The sequence below is a fragment of the Bidens hawaiensis genome, unplaced genomic scaffold (assembly GCF_021521415.1).
Source record: "Bidens hawaiensis isolate Kalapana, Puna unplaced genomic scaffold, B.hawaiensis_p1.1 tig00005851_1, whole genome shotgun sequence".
Classification (NCBI taxonomy): Eukaryota; Viridiplantae; Streptophyta; class Magnoliopsida; order Asterales; family Asteraceae; genus Bidens; species Bidens hawaiensis.
This window is the reverse complement of record NW_027491385.1, coordinates 804,208-829,370: the sequence shown is the minus strand read 5'-3', so window position 1 is coordinate 829,370 and position 25,163 is coordinate 804,208. Positions and strand designations below refer to the sequence as shown.

At 35.4% G+C, this 25,163-nt stretch overlaps 4 protein-coding genes across 4 annotated transcripts; 1 reads left to right on the top strand and 3 right to left on the bottom strand.

The window, feature by feature from the left end:
- The first annotated feature begins 1,607 nt into the window (after positions 1-1,607).
- LOC143630852 (uncharacterized) lies at positions 1,608-2,634 on the top strand. The gene is made up of 6 exons (XM_077099751.1): positions 1,608-1,681; positions 1,810-1,846; positions 1,927-2,000; positions 2,084-2,177; positions 2,245-2,327; positions 2,407-2,634. Exons 1-6 carry the CDS (start codon positions 1,610-1,612, stop codon positions 2,581-2,583), a joined length of 537 nt encoding a protein of 178 aa, XP_076955866.1. The 5' UTR covers positions 1,608-1,609; the 3' UTR covers positions 2,584-2,634.
- Positions 2,635-8,466: 5,832 nt separating this feature from the next.
- LOC143630851 (uncharacterized) lies at positions 8,467-9,481 on the bottom strand. The gene is made up of 2 exons (XM_077099750.1): positions 9,177-9,481; positions 8,467-8,658 (listed from the first exon to the last, which is right to left on the bottom strand). The coding sequence occupies exons 1-2, from the start codon at positions 9,431-9,433 to the stop codon at positions 8,610-8,612; spliced, it is 306 nt and encodes a 101-aa protein (XP_076955865.1). The 5' UTR covers positions 9,434-9,481; the 3' UTR covers positions 8,467-8,609.
- A 7,994-nt stretch (positions 9,482-17,475) lies between these two features.
- Positions 17,476-20,856, bottom strand: LOC143630912 (L-ascorbate oxidase homolog). The gene is made up of 3 exons (XM_077099798.1): positions 20,819-20,856; positions 18,299-18,569; positions 17,476-18,213 (listed from the first exon to the last, which is right to left on the bottom strand). Exons 1-3 carry the CDS (start codon positions 20,854-20,856, stop codon positions 17,476-17,478), a joined length of 1,047 nt encoding a protein of 348 aa, XP_076955913.1.
- A 1,890-nt stretch (positions 20,857-22,746) lies between these two features.
- On the bottom strand, positions 22,747-24,671 carry LOC143630850 (uncharacterized). Its single transcript, XM_077099749.1, has 3 exons — positions 24,585-24,671; positions 23,237-23,450; positions 22,747-23,141 (listed from the first exon to the last, which is right to left on the bottom strand). The coding sequence occupies exons 1-3, from the start codon at positions 24,669-24,671 to the stop codon at positions 22,780-22,782; spliced, it is 663 nt and encodes a 220-aa protein (XP_076955864.1). The 3' UTR covers positions 22,747-22,779.
- Between the last annotated feature and the right edge of the window lie 492 nt (positions 24,672-25,163).

The window sequence follows — 25,163 nt, the reverse complement described above, 5'->3', positions numbered from 1 at the left end:
TTCGGATTCTCCTAGCCATATCCTTCTACAATAATTCTTGCTAACATCGCCCATGTTGTGGCAATTCGAAAGAGATGGGTTTGACCCGACACACACCTACCATAAACGCCACTCACAAATAGCATCATCAACTATCTAAGCATGAGGTGACGTTAACGGTTAGAGTTGGCCAATTATTATGATTATGAAATTGTCTACATGCTAATGTGGTAACCGATGCGCTCACTAGGAAGATCATACATGGTGCAGATTGAAACCTTATAGATGCTATAAACGATGTCTTTACTTATTTAGGGAGATAATACGATAACTAATGAATGAGTAGTGATTTTAGATGAATTAATTAACGATCTTTCATTACTATCTTTGTGTATATGTCATATGTGACATCTTCTCAGTCCAATGTCTTTACTTGCTAGTCAAAACGAATCAACTTTTTCACTAGAAATGCCTTTCTATAAACAAAATAATATTTATTAAATACCATTAGATAAAAATAACATATCTACCAAATTTTTATTTGAAAAGATGTCACTAATTTTTCTTTTTTTCTTTTTTAATAAAATACGAATATTAAAAACAAAGTTCATTAGAACAGGCGCCTAACTAATATAATAACATGTTTAATATCTAACTTTAATAAATAACAAATCTGACACGCGTAGTTAACATCTACAATAAACAACCATAAAAACGCGCCTCGTTAGTTACGATATCATAAAAACATAATTTTTTAAAAACAATCAAACCCTATCTAACAAGGAATCTTAAAAAAAAAAAAAAACAAAAAACAAAACTAGCCCCATCACATGCTAGTTGTAAGAAGCATGGGTTTTTCAATAGAGATCCAAGTTCAATCCTCGTTTATAACACTTTGAAGGGGACATGGGTGACTCAATGAATGAAGACTGAGATCTTTGGGAGTTTCAGTTCGATCTTAAGGGCGTCCGGGTTTTACCACCAGTAGGTCTTTGGGCATGTGAGTTTTCCCGGAATTGGAGATAACTTGGAGGCGCTTAACGGCTCCGTACGGCTGGGTTGGGCCAGCTGTCAGTGGTCTTTTGCTATTGAGTCACTCCGTACGAAATACCTAGGCATTCTATATTTGTTGGCAAATCAGTTAATTTTGTGCAAACAAAATATATGTTTACTCATCTACAAACAAAGCACAGGGACTAATCTTGTAATTTACTCATACTAAAATTACATATATAAAGAAAATGATTATAAGACCACCAGTCACCACCGCAGTTAACTCTCCGGCGAGCTTTATATTCCACAGTTTCCGGTGACGCCTGAACCACCACCGTCGCAGATCTCACTTCTCGATTCCACTTGTTACGTCGATTGAAGCTTTGGTAAGCTAGCCCTAATTTCCGAATTTGAACCCTAGGGTTATGTGCATATTAAGTATTTGATGTTACAATATTATTATTATTATTATTATTATTATTATTATTATTATTGAGCTATGCCACTGCAACCAATTTGTAGGCGAAAAAAATATGTTTTTCTTTTTTAATCATTTTGCTTATTAATGTTATAGAAAATGTTTATCAGTTGCTTTAAGACATTATTATGTATTTAACATGTCACAGATTGATTACATATGTTTACTAATAATAAAAGACAAGAAGAACGTACCGGGAAATATGGCACTCCAAGGGTACAATATCTTCAGGTGTGATTCATAAATCTGTAAATTTCATTTCATTTTTTCATCAAAGTAGTGATTACATCGAAACAAAAGCAACAAGCTGCGCTGCTACCCCTTTTATTATTGTATTCGTAACGTTTATATGTTTGTAGGAACTCGTGAGCCAGTTTCAAAACGCGTCCACTGAAGGTACGTTCTAGACTTGTCAAGTTGTCGAGTGATTGTCTTTTTGTCGCAACATTTTGTTTCATGATTCTTTGTAAATGCAGAGTCGAAGGAGAAAATTGCTGCTAATTTAGCAAACTTTGCATATGATCCCTACAATTATACGTTTCTGCGCCAGGTTAATTATCTTTCTTTTATTTGTTTCGTACTTTGTAAATTCAATATTTACTTTATTTAACAACCGTATTCAACCATTTACAGCTTAATGTTTTGGACCTTTTCCTCGACTGCATAACCGAGCCCAATGAGAAACTTATAGAGTTTGGTGCCGGAGGGATCTGCAAGTCGTGTGTTGGTATGTTAAAAACTTAAAACTAAATTACAATAATATCTAATATTTCTAACCTTTTTTTATGCTACAGATCCTGCAAATGCTGCGGTAATAATTAAATGTGACGGGATACCTCTTCTCATACAGTGTTTATCAAGTCCTGTTAAAAATACGGTAACACTTGCAAATAATATCAGTTATATCTTTTATCATCCACAAATATTATTATTTTTAAGGTTTTTGGTGCTTGTAGGTGAATTATGCTCTCGGGGCTTTATATTATCTGTGTAATGCGTCTACTAAGGAAGCGATTTTAAGACCAGAAGTGGTGGATATAATTAAAAGGTATGCAGCTGCAGGTGCAGTTAGTGTTAGCTTCAGGAATCTTGCTCAAGCTTTTATAGATAAGCATGCTACAGGAAACCATTGACTGTTACGTTGACTTTTTTTTGTCGGTCAATATATGTTATTGTGTTTGTTTTGAGAGTTTTGGTTTTTTTACTGTATCGTACCAAAGCTGAGTTTTTGTTACATTTTATATTGCCTAGGTTGGTTTTCACTAACATTGACGGTGTCGTAAACTTTTAAGTGATGGTGAAAACAGACCGGTTTGGATTGAGTTGACTTGTAAAAACACTCTACTTGGGTTGAATCGGTTAAGCTGCAGATTTTAATAAAGAGGAAATGGATCTAATCAAACAGGTCAAACTGGACCCTTTTAATTTTGTAGCTTAACCGGTTCAACCCGACTGAAGTGTTTTTATGAGTCAACTCAATCCGAACCGGTCTGAATGTCTGATTTAAGAGTAGGGAGATTAAGTGGATCTTGGCTTATGGGCTAATTAGTTGGGCCAAAGAAAAGTTGGGCTATTGGTTTAACAGCTGCTGGTCTTGAAAAGACAAGACACAAGCAGTGGCCCATTTGGTTCAATTAACCTATTTAATTAAGTCTTTACTAATTTAAAAGGTGATACTAACAAGAGCATTTATTTATCTTTCAAGTCATTATTTAGAGAAATTTACTTTTTGCATCCCTGTGGTTTGAAGGGGGACGCACATTGAGTCCTTTGAATAAAAAATGAATAGGTTGAGTCCTTGGGTTTCAAAAGTAACCCGAATGAGTCCCTCAATCATCTTTCTATTATTAACACCGTTAAAATGAGGGGCAAAGTTGTCTTTTCACACAAAAAAATTAAATTTACATAAATCCTAAAATTACAATTTTCTTTAAAAAAACATATTCTGATTATAGAAAAATAAAAAAATATGTCACGTTAAGTATTAATAGTGTTGTTTTATATTGATTATTATTATAATAACACTGATAACAACAACCATCCATCTGAACTCAATCATCGTTCACTTTCCCCAAATCAATTATAATCAAAACCCTATCACTCACCATTTATCATTTTCATCCCCAAATTAATCAATCCACACCCTGATTTCAACATCTCTACTCCACACTCTATATTATATCTATTGATTGTGGTTGTTGGAATGGTGTGGGTGTTCTCCGGCGAGCCTTCCCGATGGTACCTTATGTAAGGCCCCAAACCGGTAGCCCTACTTTAACGTCGGATTTACTCATAAACACAGTTCTTGCAATCAGAGTTAATTAAAACTTTCGCGGAAACGTTTACTTGAAGCATTCGTTACAAAACATTCAATCTCTTCTCTGATACTATAAAACAAATCATTATATTTAAAACATCTTTTCTTCCATCTTAAGATGCCAGCCGTTCAATCCATGCCATGTGTCATCCTCATGCTAGTTCTTTGGTCTGATCACCTGCGTGCATACTAAAAGTCAGCTACGCTGAGTGAGTTCTAGTTAATCAAGCAACTTATCATACAACCACTACATGCATCATATACGTATCCGCAGACACGTAGTCCACTATCTAACCTGCTTACCTTACCACTTAGCCTCTTATTTACACCTACCACTTTGCCACTTTGCCACTTTAATAACGTATAACGTTATGCCACTTTGCCACTTTAATAACGTATAACGTTATGCCACTTTGCCACTTTAATAACGTAGTCACGTATAGGCTTACCCTACCACGTACTATCGTCGTGCCACTAACACTCTTACTACACTCTTGCCACTTCTAACACGCTCTACCTCTACTTGTCTACAACATGCTTCATATCATTTACATAATAAGCAAGTCATATCATAGCATTCATACACACTAATAACCACTTGGCAATCACTATCATTGGCGATGCGTGCAATATCCGAAGATCGTTCACGCACCAACAAGTATTATATAATAGCTACCTCGTATAACATCTATAGCATACACTTACCACTTAAGGTAAGTGTATTCACACTTCACATCGAGTATGCACACAGCCCCGAAAACATAACAAGGAAATGGGGCTAGAAACTCACCTGAACTCTGCTTCTTCCTCCGATAGTTGTAAATCCCTTCTTTAACTGAGCTCGGCTGACTGTATAAGTTACACGTATCAATACTCGCCTGATTTAATCTGGTGGCCTAGTATTAGCTTACTTTTACTTATCGTTTTTAATTTATTTTCTAATCGAACTTGACTTTAGGAGAAATAAAACCTTAAGCGAACTTAGCTTTAGGCGAAGTTAAACCTCAGGCGAACTTAGCTTTAGGCGAAGTTAAACCTCAGGCGAACTTAGCTTTATGCGAAGTTAAACCTCAGGCGAACTTAGCTTTAGGCGAAGTTAAACCTCAGGCGAACTTAGCTTTAGGCGAAGTTGTCATCAGGTGAACTTAGCTTTGCAGGCGAAGTTCATCAGGCGAACTTAGCTTGCAGGCGAAGTTGTCGGCTGCAGCTACTGTTCGTCCTTAATCGTCTTCGTTTCTTAACCAAATAACTCGATTTAGGTATCCACGGAATCGTCTGACCAGCGCCTACAAACCCCAACCATCAAATCGACCTAACATCGATGTTTAAAGGGTGCGATTTAGGCATATAGGTTATGGGTTCTTTTATCAATCGATTAACCCATCAAATCGTAACCATTTTCAGTAAGTTTAGCTTTGTTGGATTCGTTTTTACCATACAAACACAGATCTATCATTTCTATACTAATCCAAACCTAAACGAACAAGTTCTCGATATAAACGTACCGTAAATGAGTCGAACTACGAACACGAGCTGGTTTTGTTGCTTTGGTTCGTCACGACGATCTAGCACCAACGAGCTCGGGTCCTCGCCTTTGGATCTTGGTTCGGGTTGTGTGTTTTGGGGTGTGTAGAGATTAGGATGGATAAATGGATGGAATGGAAATGATTGGGGTTTAAGGGGGTATTTATACTCCCTTATGTGACATTTGCCCTATCCGACCCGACCCAGGTACCCGTTTTCGAATCCAATTCTTTTTATAATTTAAATTTGATTATTAATCTTTGTAAATTTAACATTAAATAAATTATATATATATATTTTTATATTACTTACTAATAATAATTTCCTTTCCGCCGTCTCGCCCTTTCTCTCTTGTCGCCATCCCGCTTCCTTCTCTTTCTTGTCGCCGTCCCGCCTTTTTCTCTCTTGTCGCCGTCCTGCCCCTTTGCTTAACCTTTTACGCCTGAAACCCCTTTTTCTCTTAACTCTTTGCTGTCCTTTGGTTCTTCCCGCCTAAGGATGTCTGCGCAGCTCCACGCGCCAGACTCCTTACAAGGAAGCCTGCGCGAAGACCAACTGTTCCCGCAGCGCGCTAAGAATGGTAGTTCTTCCCGCGGCGCGCTAAGGATTATAGTTCTTCCCGCGGCGCGCTAAGGATTGTAGTTCTTCCCGCGACGCGCTAAGGATTGTAGTTCTTCCCGCGGCGCGCTAAGGATTGTTCTGTCTGCCTTCGCTCTCGCGCTCGAGCCTTCTCGCGCTAGACCTTAAGTCTTTTCTTCAGTTTAGGTCAGCCTGTATGCTTTTGAAATATCTTATCTTTTGTTTGAGCACTTTAGGTCAGTTCCGACATCTGTCCGAAAAGCCACTTTCGGCGCAGCATGCGCACCAATCCTATTGGTTGACAGAAAAAGTGACTGACATAATCTTTTGAAATCTTCTTTTGCATGTCTTGAACAGTGCTTTATCTGACACCTCCCATGCTTTGATCTGTAACCTGTCAGCTTTCCCCCATCCCCTGCAGCTGCCGGCATATCTTTTGATATCTTTTGCTTGATTTGATAAGATCTTTTCCCCTTTTTAAGGGATTGTGTTCCCTTGGGTTTTCCTATAAATTAAGCTAATTTCTTAACACTACACACACTACACTTAATCTCTCTCCCGTTTGCTCTCTGCCGTAGTTCCTCAGCAGCGCCTCCAACTCTTCTCCTTGCCTCCGTCTTCTCTTCTGCTCTGCCCTGATCTAGGTAAATAATTAATATATAATTTTTTCCTTTTAAATAATTTGTTTAAGTGACTTACATATATTCAAGACATAAAAAAAACAAATCGTTAAATCAATAACCTCTTATTTATAGGTTAACTTTCGCTTGTTTAAAAGTGGTTCTTGCATTATCTTTCAACACACCTTTTTCAGGTGAGTAATCTCGTACTTAATCCCCTTTTTATTTTTAACGTTTTGGGATGTTCATGTGTTCGTACAACTTGAGTCTTAAACTTGTTTATGAAATTTATGTGCGCAAAACCCCATGTGTTATGGACGTTTACTTGGCTGTTTATTTGTATGTGTGAATCATTAACCGCTTTGTTCGGCCTATTCCGAAGTTTTCATGGATCCATTAGATGAACACGGGAGACCTATCGTTTACGGTTTTCTTGTTTTGTTTACACATGCACGTATTTATTCGTTTTTGTGCTCGATTGGGAGCACGGATTGAACTATGAGCTATGATCTATTTAGGCTTGATCACAATCTGATTACACCCTATGTTAAACCCCAGTTATGCACATGTTGCGCGCAGTGTTTATTATTATCTATTTATATCTATTAAACTTGATTTCTCACCGACACGCAAGTGTTGACGTTTTATTTTAACACATGTTCTGGTTTGCTGTAGCTGCTTTTGGAAATCTCAAGGACACGTAGGATGTTTTCTTTTCTTTGGACCTAGATTTAAAATGTAACAAGACAAATTATGTTATTTGAATATTTTGAGTTATGATATGATTTATGTTACTTTACGATTTGTGTTCTGCGCGTGCGCAATGAAAATGTATTTATTAAATATTGACACCCAAATAGTGTCACGAGTAATGAAACAATACGTCCCCGATGTATAATCCGCCATCGGTCGGGGTGTTACACCTTAAGCCCATGGACCGAAGGCCCATATTTCCTTTTGGTCCCTATCTAATCCCATCTAACTATCCTACTAAGTCTTCATATTTTGCTATTATTATTATCGTTCCACTAACTCGTTTATTTCACCCGACAAAATAATATATTAAATATTAACTATCCTACTCCACACTCTATATTATATCTATTGATTGTGGTTGTTGGAATGGTGTGGGTGTTCTCCGGCGAGCCTTCCCGATGGTACCTTAGCAGCAGCGGTAGCCATAACGACCTGTAACAAAGACGATAAAGCCACAGGTGAACAGTGGCGATGGCGCAAAAGATAGGGTTTCACCGATCTATGTCGATTACGGTGGCTTATGGAGGAAGTACCGGTGCTAGATGGCGAGACTAGACGAAATAGCTGGTGGTTCAGTGGTTTGAACTTCGATTCAGGTAACTGAAAGGGTTTCGATAAACCTCGATTTTCCGACAAGCTCTCCGGCGAACCCAACAGATTCTGATCATGTTTGAAGCATAGAGTCATGAGAGGAGACAGGAATTAGATGAAACATGAAAGAATAAACCTGTTCATAGTGTTTGACCGGTGAGTTTGGAGATTAAACCCTAGTCTCTTCTTTGTTTGATGATGCAAAACTTAGCAATGGCCACCGTATACTTGAGGAAGAAGAGACTCTGAATTAGGGCTCCAATTGTGTTTATTCACCACTTATAATGAATGAGGGGTATAGTAGTAATTTCAATTTTTTTTTTTGCAGAAAACTAACGCCCATCTAACTGAGGGACGCAACATGTTTATTTTTTAAACCTCAAGGATTCAAGCAGTTCAATTTTTTTTTCAAGGACTCAACATGACTCCGTTCTAAAAACACAGGAACTCAAACAGTAATTTTCTCCATTATTTATAAAAGAATATAAATGGAGTGTAACATTTGTGAAAACACATTCTATATAGTTGAATAATAGAATTGTCAAAAAAGATAAAAAGTAATATGATATGGAATTCCAAGTTTACGTTTTTGTTCGGTTCGGTTTGATAATAGGTTTTTAATGGCCGAAACAAATATTATTTTCAGAAATTACTTTCTGTTGACATAGATACATAGTCTACAACTCTTATTTTCCAACAAACAAAATTGCAACCTTGATATTACAAAAATATTATCACAAATTGATTACTAAAAAAACAAATCAATCTTGTTTCAGGCTAACCATTCCCCATTCATTCCTTCAATTTCACCAACGTCCATGCTGCATACATTAAAAAATACTTTACCACATAATAAAATTATAAAACTATTAAATGATACATGAATCAAATTCGAGTCATATTCAAATATTTGTCGTTTAGATTCACACATCCTAAAAAAGATGTTTTCCCGTCTTTTATATTAAATGATACATGAATCAAATTCGAGTTTATGTTTTTTTACACTTGTAGAACTCATGATACAAGAAAGTAAAAGCAAGTAATGTGTGATAAATCTTATGTGTATGAAATTATGGTTGTGAAGCAGACATGGTGGTGGGGTCTCATTGCCATTGCTTTAAATTCACAGACTGCAAATATTCAGAAGCAAGCAGAGTGCTGCACCCCCTTATTACTAGCCCAACAGAATGGACATTAACATCAATGGCTAAACAAGGTCTATAATAAATAAATAAACAAATATATAAAAAAAATTTAATTTCAAATTTTTGTTAGTCCTAGGAACGGAAAACATCTCTAGATACTTAAAGATCCAGTTTAATAAAGAACAGAATCTTACCAAGGATGAAACTCATTAATCCGATTAACCTCGTTCTTGCCTTCTTGTTCGGTCTCAATCGTTTTCAAAAACGTGAACCATTGCGCATACGTTAACATGTTCACGGCATCGTTCCACTCCATCTGGTGCTGCTCACCCAACGATTTAATCTCTTCCATCCCCTCATCATCTAAGGCGCAGTGAAGCCCTTCAGATGATGAGGTGATGGAGGAAGTGGTGGCAACCACCGCTTCCTCTGTAATCCCCTCATCATCCATGGCATGATGTACGCCTCTGGATGATGAGGTTACAGAGTAAGTGGTGGGCGTCTGTGCCACCACTTTCTCTGCAACCGGTACAACAGCCGAAGAGGAAGTGGACGGTGACGAAGACGAAGATGATGACGTGGAGTAATAATTGGGTTGCGGGTTTCGATAAAGATTGGTATCCAAGGTTTTAAAATCTTGTAAATTGAGATTCAAACCCAAGGTTTGATTAGGAAGTGCGAAATTGATGGTTTGTGTTGGCAAGGGGGGAGGATTATTATTATTATTATTGGATATATTGGATACATGCCAATAATAAGGAATAGCAGCCGCAGTGTTTGACACTGCGGCTGCTGCTGAAGCTTCTGGTGAACGGTTTTCACCAGAAGCTCGTCGTTGTTTACTAGCTCTATGAAACCTTAGAGCGGTAACAATCTCTCTTCTAGCTTCAGCCATATTAAGAAGCCTTTCTTGATAAGGTTTAGTGGTGTGTTGTCTTCTTCTAGCTTGTTTTTTATACAGCTGCGGCTGCGGTGGAGGCGGTGCTGGTGAAGATTCTTGGTGCATAATATCTTCATTTGGCAACTTGGGATATTCTTCATTGAAGGTGTCTTTGGATTTGACAGAAGTGGTTAAGTGTTTGACAAGGCTGCGTATGTAAGCACCAGAAAGACGAGGTTGTTCTTGTTGTTTAACCTTATGGTGTTCCATTGATGCACCTAGTGATCTGCTAGCCTGTGTTTGCTTTGATGATGATGATGGTTTTCCCATTAAGGTTGAAGAAAGCTGGTTTCCTTTTGTGTAAGCAAAAAATGGCAGAGGTTGCAGGTCTCATGAATGTTATAAATACTTGCCCAGTAATTTGTTTTTCTATTTTTATTTTTGTTATATTTTTGTTATAATTATATGATGACTAGTTAGACTAGAGGTGCGCACACCGGTTTAAAACTTAAAATAGGTTTGGGTTGAAACCAGTTCGGTTTGGTCAAAAAAAGTCAAAATCGGTTTATAATTGGTTTCGGTTCGAGTTAAAACCGGTTTTTTATCAAGTTACGATCGGTTTCGGTTCGGGTTTTGGCTGGTTTCGGTTCAGTTAACTGGTTTGGATGGAGAAAATTACAAACCGGTTCCTACATAATTGGTTTCAAACTGGTTCGATTTTCGGGTTGGTTTGGTTAAGTGGTTTATTTGCCCACCTCTAAGTTAGACCGCCTGCAAAAAGTTTTTTGCTTTCTTTACTCGTGATGCATTGGATTTATACAAGTTTACATTACTTACAAAACAGAAAGTAAATGTGTTTCAAGTAATATGTCTTACCACGATTTGGTGTGTTTGGAGGGCCCGTAACGCGGCGATGTTGAATTGAAACCGACTCATTTAAATAGTGTGATTGGCGAGATCAAAGCTTTGGGGTTCTTATGGGTTCACAAAAGGTCTAAGAACCCGGGTTTGACTATGGATAAGTGGTGCTTGTTTGACTTGTGATATGGGTGGCTGTTGGGTTGTTTTTGTTTTTGTTGGGTGGCTTGTTGCATAATATGGTGTGACTAGCATCTTCCTTAGTTCGCTTGCTGTTTTTCTTTAATAAATTGACTTTCATTAGTTGTTCAAAAATAAAGTTAGACTATCCGTAACACTACATTCATTTATGTCACATCAGCTTTTTATTCATTATTCACAAACAAATTTTTAACCAACGCTATTATATTTATCTTTTTCACATACAAACCTACTTTTTAATATTAAATAACATTTTTGTAAGAGAAAAAAAACTTACGGAAGCGACACCTACCCTGAGGGAGCTCCAAGGGTAGCCCACCCTCAACGTTGCACGTCTCACAGACGAGTTGCACATCTCCCAATTATAAAGTGTTAATTTTTTTATAATCTTAAATATATATAAACGAAACCTTCTTAAATTTTCTCAAGCTACCAGATTGTTTTATTTGTAAATGAAAGCTTTTCATGCATTTGACCCGAATTTACGGGTATGAGTATCACCAAACCAGATAGCCCTTAAACGGGTTATAGTGTCTCATTATATTAAAAATTAATCCCATCAAATATTTGATATGAAAATCTTATAAAATAAGGATATATTAAAAATTAATATCCGATTTTTTTAAAGATATTATTTATAATTAAGAAACGTTTTTACAATAAAAAAAAGCGGGTCATGGGTCTCATCAAACCCAAATAGTTTTTAAACCGGGTTATAACATCTCATTTATTTATGAAACCATTTCATCATCAAATTCTAAGTATATTATTAACTTTTTGCAATAAATTAAATTAAAATCCTAAAAAAAATATAAATATTAGAAACAAATAATGTAAAACAACATTGTAATACGAATGATAAAAATTGGTATATTATAATTACCAATCGAATATCTTAGCGTGATATAAATAACAGGCTTTTAATACACAAAGATAACTATTTCTATTTTCATAAATAAAACTAAATATCTTGTAGGAATTTTCCTATTTTGGAAAACTACTAGGTTGTGACATTTTTGACTTGATAGAAATAATTTATGCCCTTCCACTTCAAGTGTAATTACAAGTAGTACCATAACGATAATGTGTGTATTATTTTGTTTGTGTACAACCAATTAATATTTTGTAAGGAAAGAAGATCATGACATATATATCCTATCCGGCCACTAGATAAATACGGCGCCAACAAATAAATAGTTATATCACTATATCTTCTTACGTCACAAAACAATAATAATGATAGGAATCTTAATAAAAACATTTTCTTTTTTTTGTTCATTTATATATCTAGTACACCTTTGTTAATTTAAGGGCATCATGATCCGTCACAAAATAAATAATAAATTTATAAATATTCGAGTTGTAAAAATAATAGTTATTTCAAGGATTACTCTATAGAATAGTAACCAAGTTTTTTTGTAATTTTTCATAATTTAAAAATTATTTTTCTCAATTTTTACTAATTTTTTCAATTTTAACAAAAAAAATTGCCATGTCAAACTATTTAAAAATTAAAAGATACTAGATAACATGCTATACATGTAAAGTACTTAGAATTGGAACATAAAGAAAACTTTAGTGACCTGATTAGAATTCAAAATATTTTTTGAATGAATTGATTAGAACAATTTCAAAAAGTATTTCAACTATAAATAGTGATGTATAAATAATAACTTGGTATTAAAATGCAGCGACCACATAGAAATATAAAACTGTTTGTAAAACATAATAGACATGAAAGAAATTTAGTTTTTGAAAACTAATTCGCCTTTTTATGTGAGAGTTAATTGAGCGTGCTTTCTTTTTTTGAACATTTCTAACATCTTAATTAGATGTTTTTAAGAGTAAAATTCAACTTTAAACAATACTATTCACCATTAATCTTTTAAGACGCATGAGTTTAACAGTGAAGTTGTAACTACAAGTTAGTGTTACACTCACTCACACCACCTAAAGACTCTTATAAGCTCAATGATGAAAAGTTCGTTGATGAATCCATTTGGACAATTGCTGAGTGTAAATGATTAAAAGGGTAAATGAAAATGACGTGAGAAAGATGAAATTTGATTGGCTTTATTGGTTTTTATTATTTTAAAAAATAATATAATTAACCAAAAGAACCGTTGGCAAAATGGGATCATCGGTGCCCCAATGTCCCCATCCTTCAACCGTCTTGGTAACGCGCTTGTGGGGCAAGGCTCCCTCTGGTAGCACGTTGCGACATCCTTCATCCACTTTCATCCTTTGAACACTCCTCTTCCTCGAGCAATTTGCTAGTGGAATCTATATGAGTCGTGCCAACAGATTCAATGCAATTATTAAAAGAAACAATTTCAATGTAGTGGGTTAGCTTGGCCTATTTCTTGTCTTATGTTTTCGTATGTTGTATGCAACTTAGTTTAACATTAGTGTAATTTCAAATCAACCAAATCTATGAATTTTATTTTCATAATAAAATAAAACATGTAATACTAACACAACGATAATCATCAATACAATACCAGGTTTCCCTATCAATAGAGGTTAATTGGCATTTAATGATTTAACCATGGTTACCACAAGCTCATATAGATTAAAAGTTTGAGTAAGTGGCAAAATGAAGTACCTTAAAAGAGTTAAAAGTCCATTAACTTGTACATTAAACATTGAGAATAATATTAACACTTTCATCTAACTTTTATGTTCTTAACACATAAGAAATGTGACACCTCATGCTATATACCTATAGGATCATCAAAAGTTGCCATACTAAAAGAAGCAATAAGCCAATAATATTAAAAGCAGTTTTCTAAAAGTAGTAAAAGACACGTCATTAACCGGCACAACAGTTTCTGTGTGTAATGTGTTGTGATGATGCCAATTATTGGAAAACAATTTTTTATTCCAAGATAATATCACATACAAGTATGTCTCTATGTGCTTGGTGTTTATTATAGTATATTCAAGTCTAGATATGTAGATGTATAATTTAGTTTTTACATTTTAATTTCAACAATAACGGTAAAACATTTAACAGGATAACTGAATACCTACCCAACCTTGACAATTGACCCAAAAGTATAAGTAAAAGCAAAATACAATATGTTCACCGGAGCAACTAGCATTATGGCTGTCATTTTTACCCTCAATCTAAAACCCGACCTGGAAAACTATTAACCCTAACATGAACCTGAAAGTACCAGTACTCATGAAACCCGAACCTGAATATGACAAACCCAAACCCGACCCGTAATTATTTGAGTCGAGTACCAAGTACTTTTTGGGTAAACCCCGAATAACCCGTTTGGCCTAGTCGTCTGTAATAAAGGCTATGATATCGCTGTTTCATATTCTTCTCCGCTCTATGTTGTATCGCCGATTCCAATAGCATCGGTAAGATATTCTCCTCCGATTCCAGCGTTCCAACCCTATTGAATCGATTACGATTCCAATCTACTTTAAATCCATCGATTACTCAAGAGATATGGCTATCTATTCAATCTAATTTATAATCTATATTGTTTTTAATTTTCTTGGTCAAATACTCGAACCCTAATTAACTCGTACTCATAAACCTGGACCCGAAGAATCTAGGGGAGATTAAGGTCAGGTATAAGTACTAGAAATAAATTTCTCAAACTCAAGGAATCTAACCCAAGATACTTAAAACCCAAAAATACAACCGAACTAGCACACCGCCCAATATGTCTTATGTAACAACATAATAAAAAATGAAATCATAGGGAATTGAAGCTATGATAAATAAATAAAGAATAAGATGATTGAATAGATTTAGATGTGAACTCGTGTCTTGATTTCTGTTCGTACAATTATATACCCCATGTGTGGGAGTAAAACACACATGCTTATAAGCTGTCTAAACATGTTTTTTTATGAATGATAAAACCAAAAGTAGCTTTCTTCATCTTATTATTTTATATGGGATAATCTTTTTTATACTAGATAGTAGACACTAGACACATTCATGTCTATGAACATGTTTTGGACTGAATTCTACATTAAATGATTGAATCATATTATTTTGGATTTGGATCAAGAATTCTGCTAGCATCCCCCATAATATGATTAAATAGTATATTTTTTTAAGCTAGAGAAATATATATAAACTAAAACGTCTAGATTATAAAACCATAGATGAAAAAACAGATGGAATAACATGACCAATAGAGGGGTTTAAAGTCACTTGACCCAGCTAATCTTCACCTTTCGGTTTCTATTTACAATACCACAAAAAGAAACTGAAGTATACGGAATAAAAAAATGAGATCATTCTTCACACCAGTCACCCAAGAAATAGATCTAGTCCTAAATCATTCCAGCATTTGATTGAATGGTATTATTTTTTATTTTGGTTTCGGCCCTTATTTGTTAGTGAAGATACCAACCATCAGTGAAGTTTGATTGTGAAAAATGCATTCACCCCCGGATCAATAGCGGGATATGGTCACTAGTAACCCCCCCCCCCCCCCCCCCCCCTTTTTTGACTGATAATGAGAAAACCTGGTTGTATAAAATAATCATGAAAACTTAGTACATCAGAAATTAACAAACCACACTATGTATCTATAATATATATAAACGAAAACCTTAAGATCCTATGTGTCACGATGTGGTTGCTCTCCCTTTTTATGGAAGCCACCAAATTTCTTGATTTTTAAATGGAGGCGTCTCATTGATTTAACCCAAATTTATGGGTACGGGTCTTACCAAAACCAGATAGCTCTTAAACGGGTTATAACTTCTCATTAAATTAAAAATTAATCTTACCAATTATAATCTATAAAATAGGGATATACTAAAATTTAATATCCAATTTAAAAAGAAAAAGATATTATTTATAATTAATAAACAATTTTATGGTAAAAAACATAAGTGGGTCATGGGCACCAAATCCAGATAGCTTTTAAACGGGTTATAACATATCATTTATTTATGAAACCCTTTCATCATCAAATTCTAAGTGTATTATTTATAAATGAAGGCTTCTCACGCATTTGACCAGAATTCACGGGTAAAGGTCTCACCAAACCTATATAGCTCTTAAACGGGTTATAACATCTGATTATATTAAAAAATAATCTCATCAAATATTTGATATGAATATCCTATAAAATAGGAATATACTAAAAATTAATATCCTATTTTATTTTAAAAAAAGATATTATTTATAATTAAGAAACAATTTTATAATAAAGAAAATAAACGGGTAATGAGTATCACCAAACCCAGATAGCTTTTAAACAAGATTATAACATATCATTTATTTGTGAATCCATTTTATAATCAAACCTCAAGTATATTAATTATTAACTTTCTTGCAATAAATAAAATTAAAATCCAAATATACATATATAAATATTAAAAACGAATAATATAAAACAACCCTGTAATACGGGGATAAAACCTAGTTCACCATATTGAAAGTGCATGAATCCACATTATTGTCTAAACCAAATGGACCGATGTTGACTTTAAGGACACTGTGAAAGAGGTAAAAACACAAACACCTTCAACTTACATGAATCTGAATCTGAACAATTAAAATATTAGGGATGACCCATATTTCAAATTCAAAGAAAATAATGATATATAAATTCTCCAATCAAAGAATGGGATGATGGCTCATGACCCTCTTTACATCAGAAATGCAACATATATTTAAATCATAATATGAGCATCTAATTCTAGGATTACAAAAACAATAATTATAACATAGCTATGGCAAACTGGTTTAGTTTAAATTTGTAACACATCTAATGTAATGCTATAATTTATATCATTATATGTCATATCATATTTCACTCATATTCTTTTGAAATTGATAAACAACAAATACAAATTACCTATAAAAATAAGATAACGTTGAATTCGACCAAACTTTGGTGAGCGGCCACAGATAAATGTTTCACTTTCTACATATGAAAAAAGGGCGTACCTCGTTTGCACAGCCGCACAGGGTCTGGGGAGGGGCCTTTCGCGATCTGATGTACGCATACTTTCTACATATATAATTTTTTTTAAAAATCTAACCTGAAAGTATATAATTTATACCATATACGTGACACCATTGTGCATAAAAAAAGTTGAAGTTTTTAAATTTATCAATCATTTCTACTAAAAGTATAAAAGTTCTATGATTTTGTTGGTAATATTCATCTGTTTTTCTTTTAAGAGGGTGTTTGGTAGAGGGAATTGAGGGGTGAGAAATGAAATTGGAAAGAATTCTCTTGTTTGTTTATGAGAGAAAGAGGTGAGAAATGGAAATAAACCATTTCCATTTCTCTGATTTTGTTTCTCTAAAAAAAGCGGAGAATTGGATTTCTAGGGTTTCATTTCTCCCATTTTCCTCCTTTTCCTTTCAAACTCTTTCTTTTCTCTCCGTGTATAGAACTCAGGAACACAGCGGCAGTCACCTGACATCCATCAGCATCGTCGCCGTACCTGGAATCAGCTTCTATCAATCATTTAATCATCACCAAACCTAACCTGTGAGTTCTCCTTTAATCCAACACTTTGTTTTCATTATACATCTTATTCTATTAGCTTTGTACAAATCAATAATTATTAAGTGGTAGAACATGAATTAGGTTTATGTTGTTGATTAAATTAGCAACTGCTTCAATATTCTTAGCTAAATGAAGTTTAGATTTAACAGACACAAAGCAAACTGATTCCAACAATTCAATTCTCTGACCGTATGTTCCACATCCCCACGTTGTCCAGCGCGATATAGATTGTTGTCCATGCCTTCGGGTACACCTATAAAAACACATCATCTCGGTTTTAGTGTAATGATACGAGCCTTGCGGGTTCGGTCTAGGCCCGCTTGTAGTAAGGTTCCATCTCAATGTTCGAGCCTGCATCAGGGACCAGGCAATATGTGTGGTGGGGCCACTAGGGGGAGGGCCCGAGACCCCAATTCTAGAGTTCTTGTAGTGGAGAACAGCGGTGGTTGTGAGCACATGACGGGTGAAGCGTGAAGACACGACAACGTAGTAATCTTTGACTTGCTGGTTGGCAGTGACCAACACGGAAGCCGACTGTCCAACGTGGAGATCAAGCGAATCGTAGGTGTTCTGGACCGTGTGTGATCCTTCCACTTCCACAAGTTTCATTTTATGTCCTTGAATCCTAAAGTTGATAGATGTCTGCAACCCGACGTTTGATATTCTGAACCGGTATGTTTTCCCTTGTTCGACATCAAAGGTGTAACCGTTCCAGCCACGCCCGTTGATGATAAGTCCATCAGGATTAGAAATGCTCTTGCCCATGTCCAATATGTGTCTTAATCTCTACAAACACCAAACACATTAATTAATCAGTCAAACTAATTCAATTTCAAATATTATGCAAAGCTAATTAAACTAGCTAACCAACCTGGTGGCCTTTTTTGTACCAATCCCCGGCAAGAACCGTGTGATCTCCAGCAGGGAAAGGAAACGGGACTGGAATGCGTGGGCGGCTGTAGATTTTAATGCCACCGTAGCCTCCAGCCGCCTTCTGCACGCCAAGTGAAGGGAAGTAAAAGAAGCTACCAATCTGATCATTGGCTTGAAGCATGTATGTGAAATTCTTGCCAGGTGGGATTGGACAAGTTGTACCATAAGTACCATCTTGCCATGAGTTTCTTCTGTGTTGTAGTCCATTCCTGAAAAAATAAGTTTAGTGACTTATTATTATTATTATTATTATTATTATTATTATTATTATTATTATTATAGCATGAAATCTAACATAATAATGTCACATGAGCATTCACATATATTGTCCCTACAAAATATGCAAGTATTTAATACTCCTCTATTAAAAGGGGTGACCTTTTGAAAACAAAAAACATTCAGCAAGTCAGTGAATAAAGTAGCCTGTAATCATTTTTCTTGCTTTCATGATCACTTTGTTGCTAATATTTGGATTATATTTTGGAGTTATTTGTTTTTCTTGAATTTTCTTATATTTTTATGTGTAGATGGCAAGATCACCTTCCAGACAAAGAATAGTTGCCATAGGTGCATTTTATGTCATTTATGTTACGATTCGTTGGTGGATGTTGTGTACTTATCATTTGCGTCGGTCGATTGAGTCAATGACTTTACGTACAAAATATTTAATGAGTTACCATAATAGGCGTGAAAACATGGTGAGGATGGTTTATGAAAGTGATGTTACGAGTGTTGTTAACATAAGAATGAATATACATGCATTTACAACACTTTGTGATATGCTAGAAACTAGAGGGGGACTAAAGAATAGTAAAAACATGCTAGTCGATGAGCAAGTTGCTATGTTTTTACATACCCTTGCTCATAATGCAAAGAATATGATACTAGTCAACAGATTTCATCGGTCCGGGGAAACTGTAAGTCGGTATTTCAAGTTAGTCTTAAATGCTATATGTCGATTACACAAAGAACTCTACAAGTCACCCGTGCCAGTGCCAGATAATGAAACTGATGAAAGATGAAAATGGTTTAAGGTTAGTCAAACACATTTTTTATTAAAGATATTTTTTGCTAACATAAATTAGTAAGTAATGTTTTCTTTTAACTCAGGGTTGCTTAGGAGCATTAGATGGAACATACATTAAAGTTAAAGTCCCTGCTATTGATAGAAAACCTTATAGGACAAGAAAAGGGCAGATTTGTACTAACGTACTCGGAGTATGTACGAGAGACCTTTTATTTACGTATGTCTTAGCGGGATGGGAGGGTTCTGCAGCTGATAGTAGAGTTTTGCGCGATGCAATCAGTAGACCCAATGGTCTTAAAATAACTCCGGGTATGTGATAGACAATTTTCAAAGAATATACATAGATTTAAGTATGGTTGGGATGAACAAAAATGTTGTATTATTGCCGATGATAGTGTTTGGAATGAATACGTGAAGGTATATTCTAAAAAATATATTTTTTAGATTTTAAAATTTTAGTCTAATTTATTTGTAATTGTCTTGTAGTCTCACAAAGGTGCTGTGAATTTTCGTGACAAGTCATTTCCTTTCTATGACAAATTGTGTACCATATTCGGTAAGGATAGAGCTACTGGTAGTAAAGCAGTTGACCTTGGAGAAGAAGATGTTGTTCAAGAGACGCAAAAAAGCTCACCTGTTGATATTGAAGACTTTGATTTTGTTGATGAAGCCGTTCCAAATGTTGATAGATCTGAAGGACAAACAGGAAGTGTAACAAGCAAGCGCAAAAGAGGTAGAAGCACGGATGCAGATGAGATATATCGAGAGTCTTGCAAAGATATCAAGGAAGTTTTGCTTCGATTTGGGGAGATGGTGGGTGAACAACTTAGCAAAGAAGGTATGGAGGCTCGTGAAATCTATGAAAAGGTTAGTGATGAGTTGAAAGCTTTACCAGGTATCACTACGAAAAAACGGTTCAACGCAGCTCATTTGATTGGTAAAGATGTGGATCTAGGACGTTCTTTTCTTACGTTGACAATAGAAGAGAAAATTGAGATGGTCGAGTTGTATACCGATGGTTCAATGGGATAGTTGTGTATGGTTGAAGTATGTTTTGTATGTGAATTAGTTTTAACTATGGTTGATGTTTTTTGCTTAAAAACTATGTTTTGTATGTGAATTGGTTTGATCGCATATTTTGGTTGGAATTTATGCATCTTTTTATATGTTTTTTTTATTTTTTAATAAATATTTGTTATGAATAAAATACTTGTGCTAATGATAAAGTTGATATAATTCTCTGTTTATTTTCTATGTACCAAACAAGAGAAATGATTCTCAGCTATATTTCTCTACTGAAATCTCTGTACTACCAAACAGAACAGTCAATTCTCATTCTCCAGACCAATTCCCTTTCTCTGCAATTCCATTTCTCTATTCCATTTCTCTACAATGCCATTCTCTGTACCAAACACTCCCTTAAGTCCAGACCTCTTTATTTTTATATCAGCATTCACAATCTCAATCATTATCCATACAATTTTCCTTTTTCTTTATTTTTATAACTATTTATTTATTTATTCTTGAATATATTTATCAATTGTTTTATTTGTTGTCAATCTCCTTTGTAACGAGATGGCAAAGTAAGATCCTAGTTTTATAGTTGGGAAAACTCCCAAAATAGTCCCTTTTAGAGAGAAGATTTCCAAAATAGTCCTTTTTTCCTCAAAATAATTTAAGATTTGGACTGGCAAGACGCATTGGGAAAAGATAAAAATAATGAGGAAGCAGTCCAAATTTTGAAGGAAAGTAAGGTAGGAGACGGGATTTGGAAAAATAATGAAGGTAAAGTCCAAATTATTTTGTAATCTTGGAGCAAAAGTCCAAATTTTTTCAAAACTTTTTCTTTCAAAAAACCGTCTTGAGAGACTGTTTTTTTATGTTTCCTACCTTTCCCGTCCATATTTTCAAATTTTTTGGAAAAATATATTTTTTACAATTATACCCCTGAACCACCTTGAACCACCACCATCACCGACGCCGTCGGCCCCACCCCATCACCACCACCGTCACTATCACCATAGCCGCCTCCACCGTCAATTTCCGTCGCCGGAGAAAACGTTGATGAACTATGGCTTTAACGTCAAAGACGGGTATGGTGGTGGTGGTTTTCTCGATGGAGGCGACTATGGTGATAGTGACGGTGGTGGTGATGGGGTGGGGCCGACAGCGTCGGTGATGGTGGTGGTTCAAGGTGGTTCAGGGGTATAATTGTAAAAAATATATTTTTTCAAAAATTTAAAAATATGGACAAGAAAGGTAGGAAACATAAAAAACAGTCTCTCAAGACGGTTTTTTGAAAGAAAAAGTTTTGAAAAAATTTGGGCTTTTGCTCCAAGATTACAAAATAATTTGGACTTTACTTCATTATTTTTCCAAATCCCGTCTCCTACCTTACTTTCCTTCAAGATTTGGACTGCTCCCTCATTATTTTTATCTTTTCCCAATGCGTCTTGCCAGTCCAAATCTTAAATTATTTTGAAGAAAAAATGGCTATTTTGGGAATCTTCTCTCTAAAAGGGGCTATTTTAGGAATTTTCCCTTTATATTTAGCTTTAATAAAACAAGCCAAACAAGCGAAATGTTAGCTAACGAACAAGCTTACATTGGGGGCTTGGGCACAAACTCGTCTCATTTAGAAAAAAACCAATTTCAAGCGAGGTTTGAGCCACGGGCTTTTAGAAAGATCGTAATTTGATCATCAAAATGTTACACTTATAAAAAAAAAGAAAAGAGGTTTTTATTATGAAGTTAAGAAGTATTTCATTTGAAATATATTTACAAGAGCTTGTAAATATATTGAATCCAAATAGCCCAACTGGGTGATGTAGACGTACTTAACTTTTTTTAGCCCAGAGGGTACATAGGTTTATAAGTTTAAATACATGCAATCTATGTTAATCAATATTTATTAATAGCCCACATTAATCAATGTTGATGGTTGGTCTGTCATGTTTACGTTAACTAGTCGTGTGAGTAGCTATCGGTTAAGTTTACAACTTACCTTTATGTTGCTAGGCAGGTTACAATTGCTCTTTTAAACACCTAAAGGTCCTGGTTTCAAGTACCGAAAGTTAAAAAGGAATTTGCCTTTAAAAATTATATATTAACACATCTAGGGACGAACATGCCCTTGTGGTATGGAGGTCGGCTGTCCCTGTGAACTGAGTAAACTTCCGACCCATGTGAGAGAACTTTATAGATCCGCCACTGATTACACTTCACCACATAAGAACATAAGATTCATCTTTCTATTTCTACAACCAAACAACTGGCAACAGTCTGCTTCTCAAAACAACTTTAGCATTTAAACTAAAGGAAAAACCTTCAAAACACCAAAACACTCATATCTACTGCTTGTGTAACTAGATCATAAAGCATTACTTTAAAATCTAACCTAACCAAGTGACCGGAGTCACGAAGTTGCTAGGAGGATGTTGAATCATGCAGTGTTGCTGCCATTGTTTCCACTCTTGGCTTCCACTTGCTGCAACATTATTATGATTATATTGTTTTAGCATCTGCTGAGTGCTGCAGTTATCTTCCACATCCATAGCATCCGAATCCATCATATCGGGAACTTGCGCATCACGAGCCTCAAATTCAGGAGCCGGAAGGTGTTGGGACTGGCTCGGTACCCAGGGTACGACTGCCAAACATCCATTAGTCATCCCTGAATCATCATCATCAAGCTTCTGTGTTTCATCTGCTAACGGTTCAGGTGTATCCGATCGGTTTGACCAAATAACAGGATCTGCATAATATTCAACAAGTATTTAGATTTAACATTTATCAGCGAAACTCTTTTGGTTGTGAAAACGAAGGAAGGTTTGTGAAGTAGTAACTTACTTTTAAACCTTGAAAGGAAGTTTGAATCAGGTGATATAGAGAACGGAATCGGAGAGTGTATCAAATGCATATTGTTGTTCGGGTTGAACAGAACAATAGCTCTCTCTTCATTCACAGGCACATCAATTGCTATGGGACAACTTTCACCTGATTGTCCAAATTCAACAGAATTTGAAATGTCTTGTTCATTGATTATTGGTGCCAATTCAGTATCCTAAACACAACATAGCAAGTTATCAGTGCATGTTATGACGAATGCACATCGGCCGAAAAACAAGGGAGAATTTGAAACCCTAGAATCAATAGCAATTATGTCCTACATTTTTTAAGTGCTCAATAAAGACCTAGGACCTAGAGTTAGCAGGTAGATCAACTTCGAGGCAAATCGCCAGCGAGCTAGTTGAGCTCGGATGGATAAACAGCTCGAAACGAGCTGAGCTTTATCGAGTCCGATCCATGTCTCAAATAAAGCTCGTTTAGTTATTGAGCCTGAGCTTCAGCCTTGTGTATTTATTTTACATTGCAAAGTCGAGCTCGAGCCGAGCTTCATCGAGCACTATCCAAGCCACAAATAGAGCTGTTTAGTTATAGAGCTCGTTTAGTTATCGAGCTCGAGCCAAGCTTCATCGAGTACGATACAAGCCTTAGATAAATCTTGTTTACTTATCAAGCCCGAGCTTCAGCCTTGTGTATTAATTTTACATTGCACAGTCGAGCTCGAGCCAAGCTTCATCGAGCTCAATCCAAGCCTCAAATAGAGCTTGTTTAGTTATCGAGCCCGAGCTGAAGCCTTATATATTAATTTTACATTGCACGGTCGAGCTCGACCCATGCTTTGACTCGTCTAAGGTCCTACACGAGCTAAATTTTTCTTAAAATATACTCCCTCCGTCCGGATCAAAGTGACTTTGTTTGAAAAACACAAAGTTTAATGGTTTTTTTCTTCTAATCAAATGACAATAATACCCTTGGAAAATGGGTCCACCATATTGTTTATTAATACTAGTTGTGTGTGCTTAAGGGTAAAATTAAAAATAGACTAATCAATTTAAAAATAGACTAATCAATTTTGAGAGTGAACATTTATAATGGGACAAATAAAAAATTAAATATAAACGCTTTTAATGGGACGGAAGGATAATATAATAATATCTAAACCGAGCTTAAAAAAACAACTCATGAACCAAACTCGGAGGTTTCATGAGTCAAAACTAGCCGAGCTCGAGCCTGATCGTTGCACAATTTATAATTAGTTGGAAAGAGAGCAAATGAAACGGAATTAGACCATACGAACTCTATTAGCGAATGCAAGTTACAAATTAATTTATATATATACACACACACTTACCAAACGACGGATTTTGAGAGCCGGAGAAGAGAGAGTGAAATCGTAGTAGAATTCATCGTTAACTTCACCTGCATCTTTCCTCTTCATCTTTATAATAATAATCTTCTTCGTAGAGTTATATTATATAAGAAGAAACTTGTATTATATTATTGTGTGATATTTTTTATTTGTAAATCGTAATTAATATAGAAAGTGCAGATAGTGGTTAGTTGGTTCTTGAAGTGTCCCGAAGGTACATGAGAGGTCCACTGGATCCTTCTCTTTTACAACTTGCCCCCCTTGAGAATGATGTATGTTTTATTATGGCTGTCTATATTCTTTTGACATTTCGTGCCGTAAAGTCCCTCCTTGTTGGACTGTTTTGCTGCAGGGCTGTCACTTTTATTCGAAATCCGAGAAAACCCGTATCCGAATAAATTTTTAGTTTTAAAACCATATGTATTTTTAGGTATTATAGGCTAAGCTTTAGCGACTAATGTTATCAAAATTTAGTCAAAATCGATTGTTCTCGTTCCACCTATTATGAATCAGTTGTTTAATGTTTATTAATGTTTCAATTTATAACTAAAAGCAACTATA